The sequence below is a fragment of the Bacillus rossius genome, chromosome 7, assembly GCF_032445375.1.
Source record: "Bacillus rossius redtenbacheri isolate Brsri chromosome 7, Brsri_v3, whole genome shotgun sequence".
Lineage (NCBI taxonomy): Eukaryota > Metazoa > Arthropoda > Insecta > Phasmatodea > Bacillidae > Bacillus > Bacillus rossius.
Window position 1 is genome coordinate 52,292,079 of NC_086335.1, and position 22,076 is coordinate 52,314,154.

At 33.9% G+C, this 22,076-nt stretch overlaps 1 protein-coding gene across 49 annotated transcripts in view; it reads left to right on the forward strand.

The window, feature by feature from the left end:
- Positions 1–22,076, forward strand: part of LOC134534020 (protein abrupt-like) — a 354,312-nt gene that overhangs the window by 24,740 nt on the left and 307,496 nt on the right. The window contains exon 6 of one of the 49 annotated variants that reach the window (XM_063371914.1): positions 10,133–11,030. The exons of 47 other annotated variants lie outside the window; for them this stretch is intronic. In XM_063371914.1, the coding sequence (XP_063227984.1) occupies positions 10,133–10,404 (272 nt within the window). In that variant the 3' untranslated portion in view covers positions 10,405–11,030. Of the gene's footprint in view, positions 1–10,132; positions 11,031–17,000; positions 18,227–22,076 lie in introns of those variants that run through there. One more of the 49 variants, XM_063371927.1, reaches the window with a different exon arrangement.

A 22,076-nucleotide genomic window follows, 5' to 3' on the forward strand; every position in this document is an offset into this window, starting at 1 on the left:
GGCGAGATGGCCTTCATACGGGAAGGGTGTCGCTGGTGGTCGCTCTGCGGCCTGCCATCTAGCGGGAACTAACAAAACCTCGAAGGTTGTATCTCGCTCTCCCTCTAACACACAGCCGATAAGGTTCTATCGTGCCCGGAGGAGGGGAATGTTTATCAGGTTTCTCTTTCACTCATTCTTCGCCATGGGGAGGCAGAATGGATTATTTTGTCCGCAACTGCGCAGACGTCATGTGGCCACTCCCGCACTCTTCTCACTCAACTCGCTCATTCTCTCACACATTTCAATAAATCTTTTCAAATCTTCAACATCAATACTTTAAACCATTGCGCTTCCTACGGATTAATTATATTTCATGCAAGTGCCCAAATTCAGCTGCAAAAAAATAAAACGCGTAGTCAATTTTTTTCTTCAAAAACCTTCCCAAACACTGTGTGTTAAAAAACATTCTGAAAGCCCATTTTTCTAGATAAATGGAAATTCTAAATCACCTACGCCACAAGGAAACATTGTGCTTTAATATTATGTAAAGAAAACACCTCTTAGTTTTATAGTTATGTAAAGGTGGTGTGATATGTTTTAGATGTCGCACCATCTTATCATCCATGTAGAAGAGATACCCGAAAAGCTAACAAGACTATTGCCATGGAAATGGAAATATGTTTAAGGAAATATTTTTCAAATGTTTGTAAACAGTAAACAACATATAAAAAATCTTATAACTGTAAAATTAAAATACAAACAACCCTATAGCAAATTTAATTTCAATATGAAAAAGTCTACAATAATGTTTACAAGAAACGAAATTGCAATAGCAATACAAAAATATCGCAATTTTGTTACATTGTTAATATATATATTATTTTTAATAAAGGCAATAAAAATGACATACTCAATATTTGGAATACAATAAATACCTTAAACCCTACATAATTGCTGCGATATTCACAATAAATGCTTTTCTTAAATATAGTAATTAAAAAACATCGTAAATAAATTATGAACATACATATTATGGTGAAGGAAAGTGGACACTATCACACTGAAAAATCTTAGAGGGTAGTTTTCCTCATCTTATTTCTTTCTTTGCGTTTTTGGTCTTGTTCGTTAAAATATTTCATGTTCAAATATTTGATACGCATATACGTTCTTGTCCTGACAAAACAGTATATAACTTCTTCTGGATATTTATTTTCAGTAGTTCTGCAAATAATTTTAGTCAGTGATTCAAAAATCCGCTCTTTTTTGCACAAATTGTTGCCATGAATATTATCAAAACACATTTCAGCGATCTTTATTAATTCAAAAAATTCATTAGTGGGACATTTTAAGTTACCCTTTGATTGTACATGTATCCAGCTATCGTCCTCCGAATTGAAATCCGTAGTGCTAAGGTCAGGATATTTATTTCTGAAACGGTGAGCTATATAGCCAGAAACATATTTCAGCCCTTCAAGAGAAATTTCGTCACTTGAAAGGGGCCTGGCCTCTAAATCTAAGTCTATTTCTTCCATGTCAGCAAGATCTATTTCATTTAAAGGTGATTTCTCTTGAAATGTCTTTGTAAAATACAATTCCTTGCACAAAAGTAGTTCTGTAATTTCATTCTGATAAGCACTGTCCTGTTCCATTTCATTTGACGAAAAATCACTTACCAAACACATTTCGTCTGTCTTCTCATCCGTGTTTTTCCGTTCAGCAAAAATTGCTGCAGAATGTTTTCACAATATGTAGTTTATAATTCTGTATTTAAAGTAAATGGGCGACAGATGCGTATTTTATTACATGCTTTATATTAGCTTCACCTGTATGTTTGTTTGTCTGTCCGTCTGTAACTCTTTCGACTAAGAGTGAGTGGCTCATCACTGTAAAATGTCCCACCAATTTCATCACGTTCGCTAGCCGAGTGGTCTAAGGCGCGCGACTTCTGAGACGTCAGCTTACGGATTCAGCGATCGTGGGTTCTACTCCCGGCCACGCCGGAAAAAAAGAATGTTTTTTTTTTTTCTGGTAAATTCTAAGATTATATCCATACATCTAACTGTAAATGATTCGGAGAGACTTTACCATTTCTTTGTACGTTTCAACTCCAAATAGTTATCTCAGATGGTAATAGGTAGTGTCGGTAACTCATTTCCCTATGATAATTATACATAAATATAGTTTAAAAAACTAAAAAAACATGCTTTTAAAGAATATCAAACTAAAAAGTTAAAAATAAATATAGTTTAGAAACTAAAGAAACATGCTTTTAAAGATTATCAAACTAAAAAGTTAAAAATAATTTTAAAATTTAATTTATGACAATAGTATATAAGCAATACTAGTATAAATGAGAAAAAAGCATTGGGCGCTTAATATACAAAAAATATGGCACAAAGCGCCTCAAGCTTTTTTTCTCATTTATACTAGTATTGCTTATATACTATTGTCATAAATTAAATTTTAAAATTATTTTTAACTTTTTAGTTTGATAATCTTTAAAAGCATGTTTCTTTAGTTTTTTAAACTATATTTATTGATGTTCCATACCTCTAATATACGGACAGAGAAAAAACCACTCTAACACATCTTAGTTCAGTTTAACTGTTAACAAATATTTAGGTTAACAGGTCCTATACATATTTCCGAATGTTTTACTGACTGAGTTATACTGGACATTAATTAAATTGATCGCTGATATTTATACTTTTAAACAAAATTTTGAATTTATCATTTTATATAAACTCTAATGCGTTAAAAAGTGTAACGCAACACTACACACAGGTAGTGATGTATAGTGCACTGCCCTATGCACATTAGTTAACAAAAAAATAAAATGAAATATTAATTACTGATAAATAATACCTTGATGTCGTAATACAAGTAACACATGCTTATCTGATATTTATCTCAATTAGAATACGAAATAGGAAGATAAAATAATTAACTGATTTTAAGACTGATTTATTACTTACACAGTACAGTGCATTTTGAAGAAAAATGGGTCTTAAGAAGCGAAAATCGTACTCGATTAAAGGATGGTATGGTGTTCGGTATATTAAGGTTTCCCTCAAAGTAACGGTTTCAGAATGCTTTTAAGATATTAGTTACATCCCAACATAAGTTTAAAACATTTCTCTTAAGAGTGTGCTTCGTAGCATTAAAAGATGTGCCTTAATTATTTTGCAAATTTATCATTGTTATGGTGACGTTGTCAAGGGTTTTCGTAATTTTTTTTTAGAAATATAGTACAGTATTAGCAACTACGTTAAGAACTGTTATTTTATTCACACAGAAAAGAAATACAAAATGCTAAAATTTGGCGTTTGTCTTTTTATATACTATATAGGTTTGTTATTATATGTGTGTTGTAACATGTATAAAAATGTTAAATATATTCAACAATATTTGGTAATTATATATATTAAAAAACTTTTATGTACGTGACTTGAAACTACGTGAAAGGTTTTCAGTCTATAAAGGCCTATTCTATGATTTTTTTAAAATTATTAATTCTTATGCAAACAATTAATAAAATTGGAAGTTTCTTACATTGTCAGTATATGCATAGCATTACAGCTATTCCAAACAATTCTCTACCAGTGTTTACCTAAGGTTTGCATGTTACGTTGGTTCTTCTACTAATACACGTATATTACAAGAGGTTTGTAATAGATTAAATGAGGTAAGTAAGAATTCGTTTTTATAAACTTTGTGTATGAAATTATAAATTTTGAGATGTATAATAACAAAAAGAAGTGCGTTCCGAAGACATATGTCGGTAGTGTTACCCACTGAAACATTATTCCCACTTCAACTCTCTGTAAAAATAAAAGTATGGGGTTGAATGCGTCAAAAGGGGTATATAAATAAAATTTGAGGCTTCTTCCTTATTTCATACGCTAGTGTCCCCCACTTACAATTGCAAACAAAAATTTTTCCTCGATGTTGTAATTTACTCTGCGTAATCACAAAAAATTTTGGCAGTAAATAAGTATTTAATTTTTAAAAATGAAAGCATTCATGTTTCGAAAAAAATATTAAAGCAATGTGGGGAAAAATGTTTATAGATACTCCAGTAAAATTTTCAGTTTGATTGTTTTGATAGTTTCGGAGCTGTTGCGAGTTTAGTTTGGAGGATTCTCGGCCGCGCGAGGCGAGTTTGGCTCTCTTTCATTTTCTTTCAGCGTAGGAAGCCGATACCCGGCTTCACCTCGCATCCTCTGCTGGCCTTCCCTTGTCCTCTCCAGATGTATTACTGTATATTAGCTCCTTGAGCGCGACCTTGTCAGTCCCTTCGTTTCTTCGGTCTCCTCTCGTCATTCCTCTACACCCCATTCTTCCCCCTCCCCATCTGCAGGCTGCGGCCCGCCAGCCGGAGCTCCGCCGGACTACCTGGTTGCGACAAGCGCCGCCCTCAGCGCCACGTCGCGGGGACATTCTTCCCGGCGGCGAGAGTTTTACACGCAGCACTAGAACTGTCACTCCAGGGGGCATGTTTTGAGTCGGATCGTATCAAAAACAAAAGGATATGAAAATATATACATAACTCAATAGTGTTCTGCCAATTATGTTTTCATTTTCATTTAAATTTATTCTTTAAATCGCTCCTGAAGTACTCCAGCAGTGATCAATGGAAATTGTCAATATTAAACTGTAATTTTGACGATGAAAACTTTTCTTCTTACTTTTATATGTGCAGAAACCTATTCGTACACTCGTTTCTTGAAGTATACTTAAGTTTAACATTTTCTAAATAATTCTGGCTTGGAATAAAAATAAATGCATTTAAAATGACATAACTCAGTAAAAAAAAGTTTATTAAAAATATCCTAGATATATTATGTCTTAAAAAGAAGCATCAAAAACAAATATGTACAGTTAAATTAGTTTTGTCGTAATATTTTCCATGCACCAATCGCCTTAATACATGCAATGTAATTTAATGCCTTTATGATATATATCACACAGTTAAATCATAATTCTGTGTTTCATAAAAATATATATATTCATGAATAAAAATTTAAAATTCATAAACCTTGTATAGTAGTTACCAAGTGTAAAACTAATTAAAGTTTTTATTACCTGATATAAATGTTTTATCAATTAACACTTTGTCCAAAAATATTGTCATGTTATAGCAATTTATATTGATGTATTTATTGGAAAATTAATTTTGGGGAAATATGTGAAAACTCAATTTGTTCAGCAAGTATTTTCATTTATTAAACTGAAAAATTTAAGAACAGCATTATTATACTCAAGTTTTGTGTTTAACAAAACCAGATATAATCTATGATCTCACAATAAATTTGTTACTAGTAAAAATGTTGGTGTGATTTCTTGGTGTTCAGAATTTTTTTTTCTAATTGGTTACTTTTTGCTTTTACAATTAAAATTAAGATAATTTAAAAATATTTTAAAATAATAACATTTTGCCCTTACGAATAACATTAGAATTTTTTAAAAAAAATTTAAAGTAGTTACATTTTGCTTTAACAATTTGCATTATTTAATTTTTCAACAATAAGACTGATTTTAAGATATAAAGTAACAAGTAACACATCTCTAATTTATTGCATTGTTTTGTGTTCTTTTTTGGGTTCTTGCAAAACTTTCTCTTTTTATTATTGTTTTTGACAGAGACTATGTCATGTTGCATTTGATAGACATAGGCTGAACTTGAAAGAATTAATTGTGCATACACTAATTTCTTAAAAAAAAAAACCAGTGAACTACAAAAGTAGTGTTGCTACATCAGTTTTGCAAATAGAATTTAGTTGAAGTTTGCATGCTATAGACATTCGCTACCAAGTTTTTTGCCATTGGCACTATGTACAGGTAATCAGGGGCATAGCCAGGGTGGGGGGGGGGGGGGTTAAGGGTTCAAACCCCTCCTTAGCACCAAATCTTTAATTAATTTCTTATTCATCACTCAAATTTCATATTAAATTAATAAAAATTTTTACCATTACAATATTTAAATTTAAGTACCGAAAACTGCTAAAATAGCACTATTTTACACCTTAAAATCCAAATTTTCCCAGGGTAGGACACCCCCACCCCCCGCTTTAATACGAGGGTGGGGGCCATGCTTCTTAACATACCCCATACACAAATCCTGGCTACGCCACTGCAGGTAATAAGTTGGTTTTACTTATTCTTACATCATTCAAATAAGTCATGAACTAAGAACTTATTCTAAGAAGCATAGTGAATTAATTAATACATATATTCTTTAATGTGCCATAAGAAGATAGCAAGAAATATGTGACAAGGTCATAAAGAGGCTTGGTATAGTTAGGACAAGTAAATATAAGCTTATATGTTTACTGCCACAGTTAGGCAACTTTGAAAACTTCGTAGGAAAACTTATTACTAAATATTTATATTCAGAATTGGTCATTATATTATTAATGTAGAGCTAAACATTAATCTTTAGTTAACAATTTCAACTTAATAAAATCTACTTATTTTTTGCTTTCCTATTTAGAATACTGTCATAGATTGTTATTTAACAAATTTTGTTTTTTCTAGTTAATTATAATTACAAGAAAATACTTCTACTCAACCCATTAAAGCGTGTGGCCTCTGAAAATTTAGATTAATGTTGTTTTGAAGAATTTTTTTGTTAAATTATGTCTTAAATTATTTTGTGTTTGACAGTGGTTGAAAAATAAATTAAATATAGGCATCCATAAATATAGGTACACTAGTTATCAATATTTTAATCACTTTTGTTGCAAATTAATTTATGTTCACTTATAAGAATTTTAAATTAAATATGGAAAAAAATTTTTTTAAACTGTAATTTGAATAAATTTTCTGGCCAATTTTTTTTAGAGTTGTAATATTCAGTAGTGGTATGAATATAAAAATATTGGGTATGTTTGTATGAAAACTGATTAGAAATATATGTAATGAAAGAATACAAAAAAATTGTTTTAAAGGTAAATTAATATTTCAGTGTCTAATGAATGTTTTAATTTGTATAATATTATATTAATTCAAAATCAGTTATATTCTTTAAGTAAAAAAATCTTAATTAATAATTTAAGAGTCCAATGCTGAAATGTTAAGTATCATATCCATCCAGTCATATAAGATGATCTTGAATATAATATAACCTTGATTTTGTAATGCTGTTGAATATAAGATATTCTGTAATTTAAGGTATACCATTTATATAAAATGGCCTCTAGTATAAGATGACTTAGTCAATTTGATTTTTTGATGATTTAACAGGTTAAACAACCTCAAATTTAGACAAACTTTTAAGTAAGATTATTTGAATATGAGATGACATTGATTATAATGCAGTTCATGATGTAAAAAATGTTCAAAGAAAAATTGACCTTAAGAAGATGTTAAATAAAAGATGTTAAATAAAAAATCTTTAATTTTAAGATAACTCACAGTTCAAAATTATTTCAATCTCACATGTTAATTAATGATAACTTTTTCATTGCAGTCTCATTAAATTCTTAGGTTTTAAACATTGGATCTGAAAAAAAATTTAAATTATTTATAACAATTTGTTTAATTTTCAGTATTATGAATATTTTTCCTTCACATATCTGATGAGTGAGTTAAGAGTAGCAAGTGGTGAACCTCAATGCATAATTTTCATCTTGACAAAAGTTTTCTAAATTTTTATTTTGTTTTGTTGAAGAATAGGAGTAGTCACATAGGTAACTCTAAATGTTATACATATTTTAACTTGTATAAAGCCTACCTCATAATGGGAGTCTAAGATGTATTGGAACTGCTCTATACTAAACAGTAAGTATACAATAATGTCCATGTCAAACGTGGAGATTTTGTACATGAGTGTAAGGTGATGGGACTGCCAAGTTTATTGTTGGCTTCAAACCTCTTGGATAGCTACTTAGTGCGTGTAAATTTAATGTTAGATCAAAAGTGCAGCATTCAACTTGTGTGTCTAGTACATTAGTAAATAATGACAGAGGACACATTCTGTTGAAATACAATTCAGTTGATTTGAACTGTCAAAACATTAGTGAGTCACTTTAAATATGGTTTTTGCTAGTAAATAAAATAACTGACAAAATAGTAATTTCCTCATAAATTCAAAGTACAATGACGAAAAAACAATAATCAAATAAATTCAAAACAGTACTCGTGTCTCGTGTATAATCGAGCATGAAATGTGTGTTATGAAGTAGATGACCAAAAACCACCTGGTAATTTGGAAAGCTAGATGTTGAGAAGTCTAGTCGTTAACTTAATATTTTTTTTTGAAAAGGTTGTTAGTTTAAGCATAAAAAATTTGTCGAATTCCCGCAAAGGAAAATCAAATTTTTCCGTGTCACAGAAGTGTCAAGTATTTTGTGGTTTCAAGCTAATGTTTGTGTTTGTTTAAACATAGAGGGAAGACATTGCAGTTATAAAACCATTTAATATAAATGATAAAATAACCATGCAAAAAATTAATTTTGTGCATTCATAAAAGCAGACCTGAGTGCCTCCTTTGGATTTTTTTAAGTAGCTAACTTTATTCATGCAAAAAATATATAACATACAAAAAATAATTATTTTCATACCATAAAAATATGTGATTAACATAGATTTTGGCAATTTAAAAAATAACAATACTTAAGCATTTTCAAATGTCACTTGAAGTACTAAAGAATATCATAAAATCTATTGTAAAAATTGCATTAATATTTGTAATAAACAAAAAGCTACCCAATTATTAAAATAAATACTAAAATATTAACAAATGTCATATGAAACACTTTCTTGTTATGTTACACGCAGCAAATTATTATGTTGGCCCCATACATTTATTCTATGTATTGACACACTAATAGAAAGAAATTGACATTCAAAATATTTATTTTCTTGCTATGTTACAAATATATGACTTAATGTGTCAGGAGTATCCTAAATCGTTGTTACTCTTGAATGTTAAGAAACGTAAAAAAAAATTGTTCTGTAAAATATACTTTAGGGAATGTTTAACAGTGATTTAAATGTAAACTGTACCTTCAAAAAAATTTGAAATTTGCTGGAAAACATAAAAAAACAATAGTGTAAATAGGTTTCCTGGTATTATTGTGGCTGATCATACCAACCTAATGAACTGTTCTTCATGTGCCCTTGTGAAACTGAAAATCACAATTTTCAAAATTGAAATATTTTGGCTTACAACTGAGAAGCAGCATTTTTTGGAGTCCAGTGTTTCAAAGCTTCACAAAATTGTGAAGCTTCATGTCAGTCGCAAAGCTTTTCATTACATTCGAAGCTTTGAATAAAATGAATAGAAAATTTACTGGCAAAGTCAAATCAAATATCAAAATGAGCTTCGATTTAATTTGTTCAGTCCAAGTTTCACACAGGCTTAGTTGTAGGGCACACCTGAGACACAGCAGTTCATGTCAAGAATTGTGTCTCATCAAATGTCTTCCTGCAAAGTTTCAGGTGCCAAAAGAAGCTGTTATTTTTTGTTTACCTGGCGGTCTATCCGCATGGACTGTGTTAAGGGTATGGGAAGTTCTAGCGTGGCACGGCTTGGTAGAGACACAATAAAGTTTTCATCAAAAATGTTTATTGAAAATTATTACATGCCTAAATAGGAAATGTTCAAGATTACTTTTAATTAGCTGGATGCAGGCTTGACACACATGCAATGCAAACAATCCAGATGTGTTTCGTAACATAAATAATGCTTTTGTAGGTGATAAGTCTGCAACCAGAATGGGTGAGGACTGGTAAAGATGTTAGCGCTTAGCGTCAGTGTGCTATGTTATACTAAAAAGAAAATGGTTACTGTAAATCTTCTACGTAGATAATGCCTTAAATCTTCCAAGGACAAGCAAACTGTGCAGTGGTTAATGTGTCTAATTTTCATTTTTAATAATATTTAAAATTTACGTTTTAAAAATTTTTTAGTAAATATTTTTATTTTTATTTTTGCTAAGCTACATAGTTACATTACTTGAATTTTTTTCTGTTTCATCATACATCACGATGAACATCTAAATATAGTCTTCAGTAGTATGGAATGCATGCAAATTTATTTAAGATAAAGGATAGTTGCTTCCTGCATACTTAACAGACTGAAAGGGCGTACGCGTATCATGCACGAGAATCGTCGTGAAAGTGTTAATGGTGATGTTTCTTACAGGTGAGGTGAGGTTCGTGCTCAGCAGGAACAACACCAGGCAGCTGGTGTACGGGAACTTCACATTCCTGGTCGACTACACGTCCAAGGACAGGATATTCTGGAAGTGCACCGAGGCAAAGAAGTTCCGGTGCCGGGCACGTGTGGTCAGCGTGGGCAAACAGCTGATACCGAGGTGCACGGACCACACCCACCGTCCGCCTGAGGAGCGGATCCGTGAGAAGATAGAGCGCAGCGTGTACCTGCGAGGATTTGCACGGGGATATGCTCTGTGAGAGACCCACGACCCACGCTCCAGTCGTTTCTCTGTAGCGGACCGTACTTGTGCGATTGTATTCGGCGGTGTGAAGATTAACTGTTGGTTTCACATTTTGGATTCTGCATTGCCCAAGCACTGTGATCCCAGTTCCGGCCGTGGTGAAGGGAGCTGCATCGCATCTTTTGTGGCAGGTGATTCTGGGGTGGTTCAACATTTCCTTCTCCAGTATGGCGGCGAAGGGACAATGCAACACCTAGTGCTTACGCTCGGAAAGGAAAATCCCTGATTCGGCCAGGAATCAAACCACCAGTTAGAAGCGTTGACCACTAGTCCAAACACCTGGCCTCTGCTAAATTTAGAATTGTTAACGAGACTTATATTTAGCAGAAACAAATGTATACACATTGAATTTAAATAACCTACCACAACTGTGTCGTTAACTTGATTATTAAATCCTGACTTACCAACTAACAATTACGATGTTAACCACAATGTTTACAAATATTACATTCAAAATAAATTTTAGATACAAAATTAATTCTACATACAATAATATTACATACAAAATTAGCATGGTTAGTTAAGTATGTGGTTATCAAAGAATTGTTTATGTACAAATTAAAACAATACCATCATTGACAATTTTGTGTTTTATTAATGTAAACAGCAACAAATTTTACCTAATTTCAACATACATAAAAATTAATTTAGTAGTAAAATTTTTGTGTATAATAAAATTACATAAACCTAGTAACATAGTCAATTGCAGCTTCATTTATCTCAAGTTTTCACTTTATTTCAAAGTGAAGTAAATAAAAATGACATATTTTGTATGAGACCACTTAACACTGTTGTGTTTGAAAAAAAGAGGTAATTTTTTGTATTGAGTCACATGATCAGAGAAACTGGTCAATTTGAATGCTGTTGCTGTACCATTGTACTCAATGCCAAGATAATAAAAATCTTGAGAGCCCACATAAAACACTACAATGAGATGGTCTGACAGACAGCAAGCAGATAGTCATGATCTGCACAAGTTGCCATTCTCTCCACTTGTACATACCTTTCGTAGCATACACACCATTCGTGGGCTGGAGCTGGCATATGGCAAACAGTGCGGCTTGAATGACAAACATTAATGGACAAAGAAAAGCTTGCAATATTTCTTGAACATTGATCTCCCGTCTATGATGTATCTAGCTACTAATACAAAATGTATTTCCACTCGTGCACTACAAGTGTGTTAAATCTGGCTGAAATTTTACGTCTTAGTGAGTGAGCACTTTTAACTTCAAAAGTATTATTTTTTTTGCTTGGAAACTTTTGGGGTCTTGATATTGTATGATTCTATGCCTGGTGTTATTTATTGGTTTTTAACATGCCTGCCAACAAAATTAATACTTTTAGGGCAGGCACAAACATTAAACTGTTGTACAGAATATACAGGCCAACATACTTGAGATGGGCATTGCAAACAGGGTAGGCACTACATACCTGCAGGCACCACATACAGGTAGGCACTACGATATCAAGGTGCTAAACACAATGTGGGCACCACCAACATGCAGGCACCACCCACTAAGGGACAATACAACTCTACAAGACAAAGGTGACAACTAAGATGCACAAAATACACAAAACATATAATATAATAAAAACATGAACTTATATTAAGGACATCTACTAGTACAAGCAACTTAATAAAAATAAGAAAACATCAGAACATTATAAAAACAAACTCATAAAGAACTTAACATAAAACTAATATAGATTAATACAAAGTAAGATTTTATATATATATATGTATATATGTATATATATATGTATATATATATATATATATATATATATATATATATATATATATATATATATATCAATTAAGTATTAAAGAGTTAGGAGTCAAGAAAAGGCATATAATTATCTTGATTGTGGAAATTGGTTACTATGTATGATACAAATAATGTTTTTGTTTTCTAATGTACATAATGAGTTAAGACAACTATTAAACTGTGGAAATCTAAGCCCTGTATTTTCAAGAAAGTATGTACAGTTAAGCTTAGAGCTGTAATAATTACAAAAAAAAATAAGATACGTCTTTAAGGACTCCACATTCAGAAAGCGAAATTTAAAAACATTGAGAATTGTATTAATCAGAGATCTTTAATGAAAGATGTCTTGGACATTTGGATGTTATGTAGCTTGTAATTAAACACAACTGGATGGAACTCACTTGTGAAAGTTATAATTGAAGTTTTTTTCTTTGTTAACATCATCTGAATATTGATTACAATATTTAGCTATTTCAATAATACCAGATTGTAGAAGGTAACAATCATGTAAAGAAATAATTATGAAATCTTCAGCAAATAATAGACCAGTGGAATGATTTAGAGCCAATGTTATATTATTAATAAAAGCATTGAATTAGAGAGGGGACATAGTACTGCCTTGAAATACACCAAACTGAGCAATTTGCGAAAAGGAATGTAGTTTTTTTAATAATAAAAAAAGGGCCTTTTTTTTGTGGTAACTAGAGAACCATTGTATGTTCGTACTACAAAAAACTAAAATTAGATAGCTTTTTAAGTAATATTGCATGATTGAAAGTATTGAAAGCTTTAACTAGATCAAAGTAACAAGCATCTACCGGACCCCTATTGGTGGAGACAAGATTATGCGGTGAATAATGATAAAAATGAAATAACACCAAAAATCATGTTAGTACACCATATAACATTGAAATTCAAGTTAACACACCACAAAGCACTGTAATGTAATTAAAATCATTAAACTTATCAGTATTTTCAATCAATACTTACCTTTAACGACAAATATCAAATATGTAATCTTTTAAATATTAAATTCAATGAAAGTAATTTATCCACACCACAAACAATATCTGGGTGTTCATGTTTTTGGATAGGATGAACTGACATAAATTTATATTTATTAATCACAATTAACACACCACCACCTCTTTCCTTAGAGGTAAGGACTCGATTTTGGTAGGCTCTGAAATAATTTACCTTTCGTAAAATAACAGCAGTTAATACTATTGTTAAACCAAATTTCGGTAAGACATATCATATTGTATTAGGTGTGAATAAAATTTTCCAGAAATTCACTGAATTGAGATCTCAGATCTCTTTAACATTTTGGTAATAAATTTTCATTCCAAAGCGTTGTGCATTACATATACAGTAGAATCCCGCCGATGTGACCCCCCTCTGATGCGTCCATTCCATTTATACGACCGTTTTTTGAGGAACCGTGAAAAATTTGAGCAGAGAAAGTTGAAAATTTGATTAAAATCGGCTGAAAAACAAGTCTGTTACACTTTGTTTTCCGCTATGTGTTCACATTTATCTTGGCGAGCGCTGTACTGTAAGCAGGCTGGCATACAAAAGACGGCTAAAAATAGATACCACCCCTCTAGACTGTCCACGCTAGCCAATACCGGTAAACTGGGCGCATCACCTGATAGCATCTACGCGCGCGTCTATTGCCGTCCCGGTCCCGTGCCGACGTATTAGGTGCTTCAAGTGTGCGTGAGAGATACGATAAAGAAGGTGAAGAGGGCGAGACCTGCCAGCCAATATATTTGTGGGAGGGGGAGACAGAGATAAAAGAGAGCGAGCCCTGCAGCAAGCAGAAGTGGTGAAGGTCGACATTTACAGTCACACACTCGCTAGATAACGATTCTGCTGGTCGCCACCCCCCCCCCTCCTTTTTCTCACTCTCTCTTTTTCTCTCTCACGCACACACACGCGCTTACCCTTCTCGCATTCCTGTACATCAGCCGGACCTTTGAATATATATACTGTATAGAAGTCGCGAGTGGATAGGATTTACTCTACGTTTTTCAGGAGCGTATGATGAGCAGCTTGGGAACTTCACCGCTGCAGGGCGCTGCCGTAACGCCCTGTATCGTCTTGGGTTGTTATTTGCACGTTAGAGCGCAGCACTGTCGCCCGCCGTCATTCCCCCGCACCCTCCACCGAACATTCACTGCAGCTCAAGGTCGTTCAACGGGAGTTTGTGCGTCACAAAACTGTAGGGATGAGAGGAGGGGTAGAGGGTGGGTGGAGGACAACGCATGTTTGAGGGAGGGTGGGGAAGGGGTGTTTGAAGAGTTCGACACTTGTCCGCTAGGGACCACCACAAGTCGATGCCCTAGAGATGGTGGCGATTGCGGCGGTGAATTAACCAACTACCTCAAACCGTATTAGAAATTTTAACCTGGGCTGACGACTTCTATACAGTATATATATTCAAAGGCCGGACGGACCAGAGCGATAAGCGCCGCCAGACCACCCGTTGTGTCACGGGACGCAACCTTTCAAACACCACACTAATACAGCCCGCAAGAGACATAATAAACCTTTAATAAAAAGTTATCATTTCAAAACTAAATAGTCTGATTTTTCTATACAAAGATGGCGAAAATGGACACGCTGCACTGTGTTGAAATTTTTTTTTCAAGGCAACAGGGGCTCCAATATTGCTTTCTAGGGTATAATTTTTTTCGGGAGACATCATGCTATTTAAATACTGTAATATGAATTTAAAAAGTTGTCTTTTTTACACCATACACTATATACGAATATGAAATCCATGCGAACAAAGGTGATTTTTTATGTATTTGGGGGGGGGGGGGGGGGGGTGGAAGGTAAAAATTGGCCCGAATTCTCTATTGCGACCATTCCGTTTTAAGTCCGTTTTTCCGGAAACCGTGAGGGGTCGCATCAGTGGATTCTACTGTATATCTATAACCTCCTGGCCCCTTGTTAAGCAAAGAGTCTGTGGTTTTAGACGTTTACAGGTTCAGCATGGACGAATTAGAAGCGATTTGCTCAGGATGCAGTTTGCTGAAAAAAGTGATAAGGCACCTGTTAGGCCTAAAAAAAGTATTATTAATTCTTTTGGTCATTTTCAAGAACTGAGATTTGAAATGAAGCTTATGTATTATGTTTCGTATGGAGTTTGACTAACTTGTACTTGGGAGAGATTGAATTCATTGTTAATATAGTCAGTGACCTCTTGTTCTTGAACAGATAGATCAAAACGAGTCATGAAGAGTGCTTTCATTTTCTTATAAACTGGTTTAGTGACTGTTTTCAATGTGGAAATGTTCTGACTCCAACTTTTATTGGAGTTTTCTTTCATTCGTTGGGATAAGATATAGTATTTGTGTTATTAGGCTTACGCAAGTGTTGCACCAACATTAAACCTTGCTTGTGACATGATGCTTGATTTGAATATTGTTGACGTCACACGATTCTCGCTGAGTTGGAAGTGGGTCACTGGTCTATCCTTTGGCACCTGAAGCAAGGCCTGGAGAATCTTTGCTAATCAACTCTCGTATTTCCTGCAGACTGTTTAAGCTTTAGACTAAACACTAAAGGTTTTTTCTGAATCATTCTTCTTACAGAGGTGCTGCTTTAGTTGATTTAGTTCATGTTTTATATAGGATGATTTCGAACTAAAGTTAACTAACAAAGTATTTAGGGTCAAATTCTAACTTTTGAGTTCGATCAAACTTTAATGCACAAGGTTTTAACTAACATAGTTAGTTCATCCAATTTCAAGGTGTCCATGATAATTATCTTATATTTTCCCTGTTCCTTAGTTACTGCAGTGTTAGGCTATAATTTGAACGCATTCATTGAACCGTCTTGAGTTCATTCAAATGCAATTTCAGCATCGGGAGGCAAAATAAACCCCAGAAATTGAGGCTGATCAACAATAGATGAATTAATGACTGACATCTAATACAAGTAGAACGAATATGTGATTTATACACGGATGACATAAAGTTTCTAGGAGTGCACACACACGTGTACACCAGCCATGGACTCGCGGGCGCTACTGATAGTGTATTTTTCTGATAAATCAATTAATCAACTTAAACTTTAACATGTGTATAATTGAGTACAACCATGTAAGACTTAACAAGCAGACAGTGTATCACAACTGGCAGAACTAAACTTGAACTTGCACCCTGAAGCCAAGCTCCCAAGCTTTCATTGGATTGGCATTCCTTTTGTAAACTTTCATGGCTGCAGACTGCATTTGAAGTAGAACTTCTTTACAGCTGGTTGGGATGTTGAGATGCTCAATGTTGGAGAGGGAGAGGGAATAACGAATACAGTAGAAAGTCAGAACCATAGACTATTTTCAGGTTTTTCCATCACCATGTTTGTTACAATTGTAAACCTCCATGGTGTAATTTTTTATTTTTATGGTTCAAATTAATTATTGAAAATTTAATTTTATCGTTTAAGTGGATTATTGAAGTGTGAAGTTTCACTTAATGCACGTGGTGGCCACATACCCATTTTTTTTTGTAAGTCAAGTGTTTAATTTATCTGTACCTATGTATACTATTTTTGTGGATTTATCTTCTATGGAACTTGCTCCTCTACAAATTGCCATGATTCTGTATGAATTAAAAGTTACTTTAAAAAAAAATAATTTTCTATTTTGAGATAATGAGACAAATATATAATGTATTGTAGTTGTGCAGCTCTACGTGAAGTTGTTTTAGTGAGCCAGAATCCAGGCGGGCGTTGCTCCCTGCCTGACTGAGCATTTGTTGTCTCTCCGCAGCATTCTACCTGGTGCTGAGCCAGCAAGGCAGGCCCCAGCTGGTGCACCGGGACTTCCTGTACAACCTGCAGAAGCGCTTCACCAACGGGCGGGAGTACTGGCTGTGCCGCGACTACAAGCGGCTCAGGTGCCGCTCAAGCCTGGTGAGGGACGGCGGGCGGCTGGAGAGCCGCGGCCGCAACCACAACCACGCCCCGCACACGCACATCCTCAGGAGCAAGAGGTTCCTGGCCGCCAGTCAGCAGCTGTGCTAGACTCTTTCCCCCCACGGTGCGTCGCCCTAGTAACTACGCGATAACTAGGGACCTGAAAAATTTGCGGTTTCGATGACCTCCAGGATGGTCTACACAGTACTCTGTACACTATGGCAAATAACGCCAGTTCGTTGGCTGCTGACTTGTGAGTCATCTCGACTGGTTTGCCCCTGATTCATTACTTCTTTGGTTGAGGGGTTTCTCATTGGCCCAGAGTCGCCCAGACGAACAGTGAGCCAATAGCAAAAGCAGCTTAAAGGTATGTGTGTGAATTTCAGACTATCGCGAAATGAATCCGCAAATTTTTCCGGTCTCTAGCGATGACTCTTGTGTGGGGCGTGATTTGGATTCTGTTATACCGCTCATCAGTTTAGAATCTCGGATGTGCTTGCTGTAGCAGTATCCGTATGTTTCAAGAAGGTTAAATACATGATGATTCAAGACTCGTCAAACCCACTTTAGTTCTTAGCTGTATCAGCTGTATTGTCACATTTAGTCATGAATGAATTCTTGTTTCAAATTCAACCAAATGTTTTAATTTTTTGTAAAAAGTTAAATATATTTAAAGTAAAAAAAAAATTGAAATACACTACCGTAAAACCTCCACTTGTATAGAGGTAAACTTTATTGATAAAGTTAAGCTTTCACAGTTAAACTTGTGCTTATGTCTCCTCTGACCACATTTTAAACCATTTTAGTTCTAGAGTTTGCATCTCCATGTTTGGATATGGAACATGCCTGTCTGTTATAATATTAATATTTTAGTTTAGTATATCGACATTGTTTACACATAACCAATGAGCTAATAAATACTGGTTTGATTATTGTGGAGTGGGGTTTATAGACTTGGAAAATATAACTCCAAACTGGAACAATGTTCTCAAAATGCATTCACGTCTTGAGTGAAGGGTAATTGTTCCTTATTGCATATTCAGTTGTATTTTTACATAAAATATTAAAATAAAATAAAAATTAATTGGACATGTTTGTGATGCATGCTGTATAATAACCAAATACAGTAGAACCCTGTTATAATGTTCCTGCATATAATGTTTTCCTGCTTATAATGTCATATTTTTAAAGTCCCAATATTTCCCCCATAAGGACAATGTATTTATTTCCTGCATATAACGTTCATAAATAGTGTAATTTCCTGCTTATAATGTTTGCTTTCTAACATTCAATAAATGGGGAAAAAATGTTTTAAAACCAAATTATTCCAACACTTATGATAAAAAGTTTCCTTTATGTATGTTTATGTTTACAATCACTGCCATACAATACATGAAGTTTGTTAAAATACAATTTTATGCAGTATACTGAAGGTACACAATGTTCATAGTTACGTGTCAGTTGGCACCCTTTTTCAACTCTTCTCTTCCTTGCCATTCCAGTGAGTATTCAGATGCACGTACATAGTCCTACGATATTTAAGTTGCCAATCATTGAGCGAGGGCATAACTAAAAGTGTTTTCTATTGCTTACAAATATTTTTTTTTTTCATTCATACGTAGGAATCCCAAAAATTAACATTTTCAGGTGGCAAAGGAGTAGACATTCTCACTCTTAATGTTGTCATCATGAATCGTGAGACAATTTTGCAAAAAATGTGGCAGTGTATCTTTAAAGACAATCATAATTTAACCAGGGAACAAGACGAAGTTGAAAAAATGTTGGCTTGTTTCAGAAAATTCATGTATCAAGTATACTATCTTTGGTTTTAACATTAAAGTTGTTTACATAGCTTGGTGAGTCCATTGGTACAAAGCTCGAACATTGTTAAGAGCTAAATTGAGATTTCCTGCTTATAACGTTTTCCTGCTTATAATGTTTTTTTCTTGTGCTCCCTTGAAAAACATTATAACAGGGTTCTACTGTAATACCTGATTTTGAAAATATGTATAAAACTTTGTTCCGGGGAGCATTTTTCTGTTTAACATATCCAATTGTATTTGAAGTAAAGAATTAAAATAAAGTAAGCAGTTAAATGTGTTTGTGATTTGAAACTGTAGTTACCAAAATATTTTTTGATTTGAATAATATGCATTATAAATCTTTTATATAAACTGGATACGCAATAAGAAATATTTTCTGTTGGAGAAATAGTTCCACGTAACATATCCAAATCACCAATTGTATTTTAACGTAAACTATTAAAATGAAGTAAGCAGTTCAGTGTTTATGTAATGCAAAACTGTGTGATCACCACAAAGTAAAAAGATAATTTTGTAATATGACAAAATTTTGAAACTACTAATTGTAAAACTTATATAAACTGGGATACGCACTAAGAAACAATTACTGAATGAAGCACTGTTTTAATTTTTTAAGATGTCTGTTTTTATACACAGTATTTCTGTAGAACAGTTAGTTTTTAAAATATCAGCTTTCTGTTTCTTGTGAAAGGCTACAGCCCTTAATGCAGTGAATTGTATTCTTAAGTATTATTTTTTTTGTACTTGATTATTTTTTTTTATTTCTTTACATTGTATTGTTCCTAGCCATTAAATCAATGTATATTTTTGGCTGTCTTAAAAAATAAAACTAATTATATTATTAACTATTGTTCGAAAAGATTATCAGTCTTATGTTGTGTAATTAATGTTATATATGTATTTATAGATTTTTACAGGTTACTTTAAAGAATTGAGTAAATTGGTATTTTCTTATGCTGTTCTGTCTTTATTTGATCATTTTTAATTTATTTTCTATGTAGTTTTGTTCCTTAACTTATGACAAGAATATTAGACTTGACACAACGAGCCTACGCTGAAATTGGATAGTTTGTAGAAGCTACATATGTAAACAAACACGTTGAAGTTATCTCCAGCAATGTAAGTGAATGATTTAGTTTGGCAATGTATATACAGTTCCTACCTGCATTAGGTATACAAGAAGTTGCCAAGACTATGCTCTTCCTCACTAGGACCAATAGTTTGCAGTAATCCAGGAATGTCATTTGGCTAACAGTGCTAATAAATTCTAGTATGTTTTCAAATAATGTTGTGCTGATACACGGCCCACATTGAAGTTTAATATACCTAATATAAACTTTAAAAACATAAACATTATGAACTGTCACTTCCTGTGCTCGTGTCTGCCGTGAAAAATGCTCCATTGTTTTATTGTTTACGTTTTGAGAGCGTTACAGACACAGAACTCCATGGACCAATTTTCAAATAACCGAATATGGGGTTACACACCTGTAATCAGGAAACGCGGCAAGTAATTTAATATTAATTATTAAGTGCATTTTTATTAAAATGTTTGCAATACATCAGTAATTACTACGTGTGTTATGTATGCACTACTACGTAACTTTTATTTTGGATTGTTGTTTATTGCGATTGTTACGTTAGGTGCTTAGGCGCCAAATCTGGACCAATCCCAGCAAGAGGTCGGTACACTGGCGCCGGTATATAAACTCACAGATCTCGTTTCTTCGGGGAGTTCCTCGTGCGTCCACGGACTGAACCTGCGACACTCAGCTGTATATTTAGGCTCCAATTGTGACTTTCTAAACTTAGAAATTTTGAAATAGCAACTGCCTTTATTGTAGGCCTAGGGATGTGCAGCATCTTATAGCCAAACAGTCAATACAGGATATGCTGGGCTACGTTGTAGGACTGTGCATGTGTGCGAGTGTGACGCAACAATAGTCGTAAGTATGTCGCTACACCGGCCGTTCTACTGGTGTTCCCTATGCTGGCAGCTGTTTCCACCAGAGTGCACCGCAGGTAATAATTCCTTGTTACGCCATTGGAGATCGTAAACAATAGAAACACAACCATATAATTTTCCCGAATGACAATCTGTGTCCAATGGACATTTTGTAAATAAGCTTATGTTCGCCAACACTGCGAATATCAGTCTAGTTTGGCCTAGTGGTCCTTTGAATAGATTTTGTGCCAACTGATGGTTTACTGGTAGCCTGCAAAATTTATAATATCAAAAACTAGAACCCTGAGAAACTATTGTAATGTGAAGACTATAGTTTTGTGATGATACTGTTTTTGTGTGTCCAACTTAACTTTCAGTTTTTAATTTGCATTCATCTGACACAGCCTACATATCCTTGTTTTATTGAAGGATTGAACTATAGTGGTTTGTTTACTGCCTTTTTTTACAGTTAGCTGTCAACTATCCATTGTTATTGTTTCGTCAGTCATAGGTTTTGCAAGCTACCCTGATAGCTTTGGTATTTGTTTATGTTGGAAGATGTATAATTCTGGAGCCATATAAAAAAATCTTTTATCAAAACATCAGTATTTTGTTCATTGCAGATAAACAATATCTCACTCTTAGCTTTCATCATAAGCTATAGTAGGGAAGTGTGTGTTGTTTGCATTGATTATTATTGCTATTGCAGTACTTGGGTTTTACGTGGCTATAGTGGGTTGACTGCTGAATCAGAATCCAGTACACTGCCAATACCACAACACAACAGCAGTATACACAATACTACCACAACTGTATTGTGCAACACAGCACCCACACTACAGCGGAATATATCACCAAGTGGCAGGCTGCATACACAACCATTTATAACATAATAACACACTACTACTACATCAACATGAGCACTATACAATGGTTACAGGGATGAAATATTGAATAAATTTACTTCTAGCACACCATACAACATGCAACAGATGGCATTGTTGATGAGTAAGCTAATTCAAGATGACATTTTTAGCCCATCAGTCACTTCTGAACACCACTATAACAGCACATTCCTTCAACATTTGTGTGATGTAATTGTACTCCTCCACATTTAGTTATTTCCCCCCCAAAATACAATAACTAAAATGTGTAGTATCTA